Below are 11,337 nucleotides of genomic sequence, written 5' to 3'. Positions count from 1 at the left end.
ATAGATAGATAGATAGATAGATAGATAGATATAGATAGATAGCAAGTGATTGGAAAGATCATGGCCTGAATCACTCACTTTAGTCCCCAAACTGACCTCATTATTCCTCAAAAATTAATTTGGAGAGGTTACTAATTGCAGGCTTTTCCAGTGAAATACATCTCCTGATTTCCTGTTGGTGCCAGTTTGAATCTTTTCTTCATCTATCATGGTGTTGCCTATCACAGTGGGAATACTCTTTGTCTTCTTGACATTGAGATGCAACTCATATTTAAGGTTATATTCTTTGATCCTCTGCAACAAGTGCTTCCTCCTCAATTGCAACAAGGTTGTGTCTATATAATGCAGGTCATCGCTGAGTCTCCCTCTGATTCTAATGCCACATTCCTCTTCAAAGTCCATCTTCTCATTTTCTCAGCATTCAGATTAAGTATGGAGAAAAGAATAAATGCCTGGTTCACTCCCTTCCTAATTTTAAACCATGTAGTGTTCCCTGGCTCTGTTTGCACAACAGCCTCCTGCTGTAGGTATAGGTTTGGTTTCACATGAGCACAATTAAATCTCTGGGATTCCCTTTCTTCTCAATGTTAGTCATAACTTATCACCCACACAGTCAAATGCCTTTTGCATAGCCAATAAAGCATAAATGGACATTCATAAAATATTCCTTACTTAGAGCCAAGATCCATCTGATATCAGCAATGATATGCCTGGTGCCACAGCCTTTTTAAAATCTTACTTCAACTTCTCACAGTTCTCTATGTACTGTTCTGTTTTTGAATGATCTTCAGCCATATCTTGCTTGCTTATATTGTTTCCAAATTCTATTGGATCACCTTTCTTAGAGATAAGGGGAAAAAAAAAATAAAGACCTCTTCCAATCCATTAGCCAGTTGTCCTCCAAATTTCCTTACATAAACTGGTGAGTGCATAAAGGGCTGCATTTGTTAATTGAAATAAGTTGATTGATATCACATAGATTCCCTGGGGCCTTATTATTTGCCAGCTTCCACTTCCTGCTTCACCACCACTGGCTCCTACTTATATGGTACTTTCTGAAATTTTTCAGTGCCAGTGTTTGGTAGTGATTTTATTCTTTCTTATTGCAATGTTTTCTGGGTCATTCAATGTATTGCCCATAGCCTCTTTCAATAATGTGACTCAGTGCTTAAATTTTTAGTTCTCTCAGCTTGAGAAAGCAATATTCTTCCTTTTTTATTCTCCAGCCCTGTTCACATTCCATTATACTACTTTGTTATGTCTTGAGTTACCCTTGGAAATCTTTGGAATGTTTTCCCTTTGCTTTGGCTTCTTGATATTCTAGTGCAATTTTTAAGTCTCTTTTTTGACATGCATTTCAGTTTTTCTCCTCCTCTAATGACTTTTTTCTTCATGGATGTTATCATCCTACAACTCATCTGGTATTTGATCACTGGTGTTCAATGCTTCAAACCTATTTTTAAGATGATCATGAAATTCAGATGGAATTCAAGATACTTTAGTTTTTGTGGACTTTTTTCTTTGGCCTCAATTTAAACTTACACATAAGTAATTGATGGTCTGTCCCACAGTCCTCCCCTAGCCTAGTTTTGCCTGTCAATCTTGAGCTTTTCCACAGATGTAGTCAATGTGACTCCTTTGTAGCCCCATCAAGTGAGGTTCATGTGTAAAGTTGGCATTTGTGACTTGAGAGAAGTATCTGCAGTGAATAAATTATGAATACAAAATGATATAATTTTCTTTCCAGCCTCATTTCTGTCACCAACCCAGTATTTTCCAACTTTTGCAATCCAGTCACCAAATCACTAATGCATCTTGATTGCATGTCTGGTCAATTTCAGGCTTCAAGATTTGGTATAAATTTTCAGTAGTATATATTTGAAAAATCATTAAGATTTTTTAATGTGTACAGATAATATCACCCACAACATTGTAGTTAAGGATAGAACTTAAAATTAACTTTTTTCCCTGGTGACAGCGTCACATGATGGCACTGAGATCATGCCACCCAACTGAAATTGACTTCTTGACAGTGAATGAATGCAACATCATCCTGTTTTTCATCCCCAGCATATAATACTATGACTATCTGCTTTACTGTGGTAGATTGTTTAAAATGGCTTCCCTAGCTCAGTGACTTTTGTCGCCGGGATAGGTGGGAGTATCCTAGTCATGTGAGGTTACTAGTGCCTTCTGAGTAGGAATATATAAAAACGAGGTGCATGTTTACATTGCCAACTACGAATTGCTCAGTCTTGCCATCTCTTCAGGCTTAAATTGAGCCTTTAGACAGAAAATGGGACTCTTGCCACTAAAAGATGGAGAGTCCAACAGGTTTCTATTTGAACCATAGCAGGAACAGCAGTGAAACACCAGAGGCCGACATCAGATAGGACTCACCTGCAGCTATCACTTCACAGAAACAGAGCCCAAACTGGGGGCCCTTTTGCCCAAGCTTGCTGGAGGAACTTGGTGGGATGCTATGGTGGCAGAGTCAGTTGGGAAATATGCTAACCCAAAGGCCATACCTCTCTTGCACTTTGAATCTGCCAGCTGCTCTGCTGGGATTAAAATGGGTAATGTTTGATTTACAGTTTTGGTTAACTCAATGGTGGGTCAAAATGGCTTGGTTCAAGCTCCACAGCAATGAGATCATGCAAGCAAAGCTAAGATCAGCCAGAGGATCTATGAGTACACCTTAACAGTTCTGACCAAAGAATTGTATTGCTTCCAACCGGAATTATTATTTGCTATTAGGTGCCTGAGTCAAGCATGACTCACAGTGACCCTATAAACATGTCTCTATCCTGTGCCACCCTCACCATCTCTTTACACACTTGGGCCTCTTGCTGCAGTCACTGTGTCAGTCCATCTCATGGGGAAGGGTTCCTTCCTCTTTTGCTGACCCTCCACCTTTCCTAGCATGACATCATTTTCCAGGAATAGCTTCTTCTAGCCACATGTCCATAGTATGAGACAAAGCTTTGCCACTCTCACCTCCAAGCAGCACTCTGGCTACACCCTTTCAAAGACAAACCTTTTTGTGACTTTGGCAGTCCATGGGATAAGTACTCTTTGCATCAATTATTTTGTCATCTTTTTTCACTGTCCAGCTCTCAGATGCGTAACAAGTGATTAAAGGAAAAAAAGACCATGACTTGAATCAAGTGTGGCTTAGTCTTCAAACTTCCTTAATAAATCCTGGAATAGAGATTCTGGTGGCCTACCAGTAAAGAGCTGCATTGCCAACCCAAAAGGACACAGTTCAAATTCAGTTGCTCTGGAGGGAAAGGTGGGGAACCTCTTCCTGTGTAACTGTCTCTGAAAACCCACAATGTATTGGTTCTGACCTGATGGTCTGAATTCTATGTAGACATTTTAATAGACATGTGAAAACAAACTTCTGTATTTGTGCTAACCAAAGTAGCAGGTTTGATTTTACCAGCTCCATGGGAGAAAGATGGGATATCTACTCCTGTGATTCACAGCCTCCAAAAATCTGAGAGGGTCACTGAGTCAGTTCCAACTTGAAGGCAGAGTAAACCAAGAACCAGTGGACCAACAGCCCTGGGAAGGATGACTGTTGTTAAAATTGTTAGAAGTTGAGGTGAAGAGGTAGATATGACCTCAGAGAAATCAAGACTTGTTATGGGTAAGGACTATTTCCCATTGTGGAGTTAAATGATGTCCGATGGCTGCCTTATTACTCTCAACTGTCTTTTACAGGGGGCTTAAGAAAGGTCTAGTAGTTTTGTGGTTAAGGAGTTGTGTTGCTAAACCAATAAACCAAAAGCAGGTGGTCTGAACACACAAGATGCTTCTTAGAGGGAGCTGCAGTTGCCTATTGGTAAGGAGCTGCACTGCCAACCCAGAGGCCCATGGTTTGAATCCAGTTTCCCCTTGGGAGAAAGATGTCCAATTTCCTCCCATATCAATTTCAATTTCAGTATTAACTGTGCAATGTTGCAGATGAAACTTGCACCCTCTCCCTTAAAGATTTAACTTGGCTAGACTATTATCCTCAGTATTGTGCATTATAAATGGAAGTCCTGGTGACAATGTGCATTAACACACTGGGCTATATGAAAGGCTGATGGTTGAAATCCACCATATGCTTCCTGGGTAAAAGACCAGCAGAACAGGGATTGGAATGAATCCTGTGGATTTGAGAAGTTCTCATATTTGGGGAATATCATTAAGATACATGATCTCCAAAGAACATTAGGCCCATAGATGTTGAGGACAAAACTTCCCCACAAAACCTGTGTTATTTTGAATTTCTAGCATCATTAGTACCTCAGAGAATTAGGCCTAGTGATTGTCATAGTTAACCATATAGATACAGATAAACCTTTTGGTTATTGATAAATCATCATTATAGGTTTTTAATATCCCGTTTTAGGAGTTTAAGTGAATATAATAGTTGTTGTCACGTGCCGTCTAGTCGCTTGCGACTCGTATGTACAACTGCCTTAAACTCTGCTCTGTCCTGTGCTAATCACACTGTACTGTGTACTATCTCTGACACTCCCATCCAGATTACCCCAGTCACTGAATCAATCCACCTCATAGAGGGCCTTCCCCTCCTGTGCTGTCCCTTCACCCTACCAAGCATAATGTCCCTCCTTACAAAATGTCCAAAGTATGTTAGTGGAAGCCTCAGAATCCTTGCCTCCAGGGAGCCGCCCAGTTTAACCCTTTACAGGATTAATCTGTTTTCCTAGCAGTCCATGGTACCCTCAATACTCTTCTCCAGCACCACAGCTCAAAGGCACCAATTCTCCTTGTATCCTCCTTGGCACTCTCCAACTCTCTGACGTGTAACAAGTGATAGCAAAGACCATGACCTGTATCAGATATACCTTAGTCTCCAGAGAGACACCATTGCTCTTCAGTACTTTGGAGAGATCCCTAACAGTGGACTTTCCTATTGCAATACATCTTTTAATTTCCTGTCTGCTGGTGCCAGAGTGTTGACTGTGGAACCAAGCAAACTAAATCTCAATCTTTCACCACCCATCCTGATGCTGCCAATTGGTCCAGTGGTGAGAATCTCTGTCTTCTTGACATTGAGCCTCAATCCATACTGGAGGCTGCAGTCCTTGACCCTCTGCAGCAAGCACTTCAGGTCCTCCTCAGTTTCAGCAAGCAGGGTTGTGTTATCTGCATAATGCAGACTGTTGATTAATCTTCCACCAATCCAGACTTCTCATAGAGCCCAGCCTCCCTGCATACAGGTTGAAAAGGTATGGAGACAGGACACATCCCTGGCATCCTGTCTTGAACCATGCAGCAAAACTTGCTCTGTTCTGACAACTGCCTCTTGGTCCAAGTATAGGTTTCACATTAGCATTATCAACTGTAGTACTTACCCTAAAACGAACAGTTTAATGAGTTATGTATGAGGGCAGTGTGAAAAATTACTTAAGACATGGAGTTTGAAATAAAATTTGTTAGAGGAAGCAATCCACATCAAGGTTAAAAATTTTACCTGAGCAGAAAACTGCCCTTTGCTTCCTGTTTTGTTATCTGCCTATCTATGTAAGAAATATAGTTTCCTATGAAGGCTGTTTTTTACTTACAAGGTCTTACTGCCAGAGCACCTTCCCATCTGAATCCCTACAGCCAACTCCGAATCTGAGTACTTAATTGTTTTCTCCTTTAAAATTGTCGATGATGATTATGTCTTTAAAGGTTTATACTCTGTACATTTTTCAAGTAAAGAGCATCCACACATAATCAAGCTTTGACATTGGAACTCTTGTTAAAATTACTTTCTATGGACTCTAATGTTCACATCTACTGCTGTCAAGTTAGAAACAACTTTATTATTCCCTACAGACTATGCCACCAGAACACACTCATTCAATAATTTCAGGGATTTCCTCATGTTTAAGCAATGACGTAACAGTTTCTCTGTTCTGTCGTTTTTCTACTTGTAAAAATCCTTTGTCATCAAAACATTATTTATGGAATGGAATTAACCTCAAGAACAGTTTTATTAAGAAAAGCTGGTCCCCAGAGCGCCTGCCCCGTGGGACTGGAGGTAAAGCTGCAGAGCAAGAGCTTGAGTTCACGCGTAACTGGGATCCCAGCCTGCTGCAGGTGGCCCTTTTAACCATGAATGACCGGGGGTGGGGTGGGGGGAAGCACTACCATAAGAAAAACTGCACAACAAGCTTTTTACATTTATAGCCCATTATGTAAAAGTGTGGAAAATATTTTAACAACAGTTACAATGACTAACATTTTTTTTGTTATTCAACTATCAACAAGTACATTAGTTAGACAAATAAAGACTAAAAGACTAGGCCACTATTCCTACTGTGTATCTGTATACTGGAAAAAATTGACTGTTTAGACAATTTTCCCTAAGTCAACTTTGTCACCACCTCCTTCATTTGTAGTTTTTCATGAAGAGCATACCAAATATATTTTGCAAACTGTTAAAAGCCATGTTCAGATCTGTTTTGGCTAGTTTTTAGAAAATAAGCAACTGCTTTTCTTGTTAACTTTTTGAAGGAAGAAGATGTTGATGTAAAGCCTCCAATAAAAAGTGAGGCTCCATTTACTCATAAAGTAAATATGAAAGCTAGATTTGAACAAATGGCTAAGGCAAGAGAAGAAGAAGAACAAAGACGAATTGAAGAACAAAAGTTACTTCGAATGCAGTTTGAACAGAAGGAAATTGATGCAGCACTACAAAAGGTACTGGATTTATATATCCTTTATAGTCCAGATGTTCTGTTAAAAACCCTTGTTTTATGAGGGGAAAAAGATTTTAATCTTTTAATCATAGATGTAAAATTATAATAAGCACATTTTTTAATCTTCAGAATTCTAAGACTTAACCACTGATTTGATTTTGTGCAATTATTGGGGGGAATTATGTGCCTTAAGTTTGAACCTTAATATACTTATTTCAATACAGAAAAGAGAAGAAGAGGAGGAAGAGGAAGGTAGTATCATGAATGGCTCTACTACTGAAGATGAAGAACAAAGCAGATCAGGAGCTCCATGGTTCAAGAAGTCTCTTAAAAATACATCCGTTGTAGATGGTGAACCAGTCAGATTTACTGTTAAAGTAACTGGAGAACCTAAACCAGAAGTCACATGGTGGTTTGAAGGTGAAATACTCCAGGATGGAGAAGATTATCAATACATTGAAAGAGGAGAAACTTACTGCCTTTATTTACCAGAAACTTTTCCAGAAGATGAAGGAGAGTATATGTGCAAAGCAGTCAACAACAAAGGCTCTGCAGCTAGTACATGTATTCTTACCATTGAAAGTAAGAATTAACCATTCTTCTAACTTTTCTATTTAAAAAGAGATTTCTTTTTTTTTTTTTTAAAGTGTCACTTTTCTTTTTCTCTTTTTTAGCTGATGACTACTAGTCCTTCCCTCTCTCTGGTCTGGAACTCTCGCTGTCAAACTTTCTCACTACATCCATCTTTCTGTGGCGGGGCCAAAAAAAAAAAAGCAAAGAAGAAGTGCCACTGTGCAGACTTCTTATTTCTTTTCCCAACAGTTCCTCAAAACCAAGCTCCTTTGAAGATTATTACCTACCTTCCTTTCCAAATAATCAGTTTAACTGCCATTTTATGCAGCAACAGTGTAAAAATGTATATGTAATGAATGGGTAGGAAATGGATTTATTTATTCCACTGTTGTTAGGTGCCCTCAAGTATGAATCATAGAGACCCTATGAACAAAAGGTCTGAACCTCGTTCTATCCCGAATCATCCTCACTCTTCCCGACACACAACATCCCACTGCAGTAGTCACCGTGTCAATCTCCCTGGTTGGGGGTCAGTCTTTCTCTCCTTTACCAACTCTCCACCCTACCTAGCATCATGTCCCTCTCCAAGAAACAGCTCCTCCTAGCAACATGTCCAAAGTATGTGAAACAAAGCCTCATCATTCTTGCCTCCAAAGAGCACTGTGGCTGCACACTCTCCAAGACATATCTGTTCTTTTGGCCATCCATGGCATGTTCAGTGCTCTTCTCCAACACCACAGCTCAAAGGCATCAATTTTTTTTCTGTCATCCTTATTCACTGTCCAGCTCTCGGATTCACTGCAAGTGACTGGAAAGACTATGGCCTCAATCAGATGCACCTTAGTCTCAAACTGACATCATTACTCCTCAACAAAGTGGAGAGGCTCCTAACTGCAGACCCTATGCAACTAGACCCTATTAAAAAAGGCTTTGTAGCGCCCATCAGTTTAAAACAACAACAAAACAACTTATAAGTGGAAAACGGTGTTCTGCATGAAAACAATGATCTAAATGGGCTAACTTAAAATTAATATAAAACAGCTATTCTTTTAATCAATTTGGAATAAATTTGAGTGGGCTTATCATTTTGTTGTAGCTGTAAAATCTTTCTGAAGTAGATATATTTTGGGGTGGGGAGTTAATCCTTTTAAGAGCAAAAGAGGCATGGGGAAACAAAAATGGAAAGCCTGATTTTTAAAGAAAAAATTGCCAAGGAAAATGTGATAGAAACTACCTAAATTCTGAATGTTTAAACTATTATGTATTTTTTAAATGTAAAATCAAATTTATGTTTTAACTGTAAAAATTATATTTTAATGAGAAAACAAAAGGAAAGTTTCCTAAGTGGGTATGATTTAGAAAAACAGTATTCCACCTTAAATCCTCATCCTTAATGACTTTGTAAATAATTGACTATCAAGAAACTGGTTTATATTTTAATTTTCTTGAAAACAGTCTTGTTTTACATTGTAAACCCCTAATAAATCTCTATTTAAATTAAAAGGCTTGAGAAATCAGAATTAAAACATTTTCTCACAGAATACCTCAGATGAAAAAAATTTGATCAATCATACGTAGGAAAGAAAAAAATAACACTCCCTTGTAATATTTATTAATGTACATTTATTTTTTTATTGAAGAAACCATAATCAATACAAAATTACAACAATTATGTGCCCTTTCACACACAGTACCATTATAGCAAGTTCTAAACCACAGTTTGTAAAGTATCAATTTACCTCAAGTCCAAGCTGCATCTCCCTAAGATACTGTTCCCATCACAGTAGCCATTTTTAGCCAATCTTCTGTTTACACACGGGTAGTTTCTGTAGAGAATGCTTTTCTCAGGACGAAAATGCATCAAGCATGCATAAGAAAAAATATATATATAGATGTGCGCAAATACATTTAAGAGCTTCTATGGGATATCAAAGAAGAAACTGGGATTTGCTTTTTAAAAGCAACAATTTAAAAATCCCTTAAAGTTTTTATTTTGTGGTAAGAAAAGTGACACACTAAACAAAAAATACGGTTATTATCATAATAAAAATTGTCTTTAACTAGGTATCGCTAAGATGCATTTAAATTGTGGCAGTATTTGCAGAAAACAAAAATAAGACATCCTTACTGAATTGTAATTTCTACATCATTATTCTAGATGACAAGCAACTTTCTAAGTAGTACTGGTCTTCCTTTCACTATCCAAACAAAAATGTTATCACTTCTGAGTATATTCCTATCTCCCTTTGAACATACTTTATTATTCCTACCCAAATCCGTCCTTATGAATTAACTGCTGAGATATTTAAGGATATATAAGCTACTAGCATCAAATTAGTTTTAGTATTAAAAATAATTTTCAATAATTAAAAAAATAAAAACATAATTCTCAATTCTAAAAGAAACATCAAACCATAAAAATTTCAAGTATCACACTAAGATTTTTAAAATAATGTCAAAGTGCTAAATAGATCAGTTAATTTCAATTGAAACTAAACATTGTTTCTATTATTCCTCACATTCACTGTATTCAAATCAACTGGCTCACCTTTTCTGCTTTCCACTTATTTCAAGGTTAAGATTGGCACCATTTAAAAAAAAATGCTGTAGTATTAGTGAAGGCTTACGATAATTAAGGAAAAAAAAATTCTCATGAGACAGAAACAATGCCCCAATATCTATTAAGCATTCATCTATAGTTGTTTAAAAAATGTTATCTACAACTACTCAAAACTTGACAGGCTCTTAAGGTTCAAAGAGACCCTATATATTAGCAATTCTAACATACCTATCATTGACTAAGAAACATATATGCACACATATAAATGTGATGCAGTAGGTACATAAAAAAGCAACAGTTCATGGAACATTTACTATCAAGTGACTAGTACTTTAAAATGAAAATGACCAAAAGCAGTTACAATACACCCTACACCATATTATGTATGGGAATACATTTCATATTTCTCAATTATATTTGCCAATTTTACCTTCTACATTGAGCCCTTCTATGGTCCATGCTCATCGGCTCACCAATGGCATACACTCAAAGGATTCCTCTTTATGGGTAACTATCTCAGGACCTGATTTTATGAGCTATGATTTGGTGCTTGCAGCATCTTCAGCACTGTGTGTGAAAATGAAGGCAGTATTTTTGAATATTTTTCTTTGTTGGAGAGATAAGCAGGAATTTATTAAAAGGATCAGCACATTTTAGAAACTGAATAAACACAACTGATAAGATGCTGCTTTAATACATTCATCTTAAGAATACCAGTTAAGATTCTCTGCAATAACACACAACATTTTAAACTGGCAAAAAATGAAATAAATGCAGCATCAGTTATTAAAGTATTATAAATAAAAAAATATGGATGCTACACAGATTATGAAAGGTTAAGTGCTATTCAGCTAACATTTCATTGATGCACATGCCTTTTATCAGAACATACTGCCAGTAGTATTTTTTCCTTTTTCAGCATATATTAAGTTATAAAAATGGAATTGTCTTAAAAAAGATCATAATAAAACTCTGACCGACAATATCCTTACTGAATTACTGCAATTTAAGAACAAGAAAAAAAGAAATAATCCATAGCGTTGGAGGGCAAAGAAAATGTCCTGTTAATCATATAAACAGACTGTGAAGGCTGTTGACATCTCTGACCAAGGGATTTCCTAAATTCTGAAAACTAATTATCCTCTCAATCATAGCAACCCTTCTACACTTGGGAAAAGATTACAAAAAGATTTGGATGTACTTCAATGATAGCAGCAACCTACTATTTCCATTTAAAAATGAAACTAAAAACCATTACCCAGTAATGTAAACAGTTGCTTGAACAACTTACAGACTTTCCACAGAAATGGTAGCATAAATAACAAAATACATGTTGGGGAAGCAGTAGCAGATTGCTTTTGAATACACAACCACAAAAATCTCACAGGGACAACATTAATGTACTGAAATAATTATTATTTATATATGTCCTTAGGTTGTGCTTACCTGTTGCTTTTTGCAGCAGAACCTAAGGTGGAAGGTCTGGGAAGGCACTGT

At 37.2% G+C, this 11,337-nt stretch overlaps 1 protein-coding gene across 2 annotated transcripts in view; it reads left to right on the top strand.

Moving 5' to 3' along the window:
- Window positions 1-7,300, top strand: part of NEXN (nexilin (F actin binding protein)) — a 50,283-nt gene extending 42,983 nt beyond the window's left edge. For both annotated transcript variants that reach the window (XM_006888589.1, XM_006888590.1), the window contains 2 exons: window positions 6,523-6,708; window positions 6,932-7,300. In XM_006888589.1, the coding sequence (XP_006888651.1) occupies window positions 6,523-6,708; window positions 6,932-7,300 (555 nt within the window). The remainder of the gene's footprint in view (window positions 1-6,522; window positions 6,709-6,931) is intronic.
- The last annotated feature ends 4,037 nt before the right edge of the window (window positions 7,301-11,337 follow it).

Source organism: Elephantulus edwardii, unplaced genomic scaffold (genome assembly GCF_000299155.1).
Source record: "Elephantulus edwardii isolate Elephantulus edwardi_28Jun2011 unplaced genomic scaffold, EleEdw1.0 scaffold00069, whole genome shotgun sequence".
Classification (NCBI taxonomy): Eukaryota; Metazoa; Chordata; class Mammalia; order Macroscelidea; family Macroscelididae; genus Elephantulus; species Elephantulus edwardii.
The sequence above is the reverse complement of the archived record's forward strand: the minus strand, read 5'-3'. Positions and strand labels throughout refer to the sequence as shown.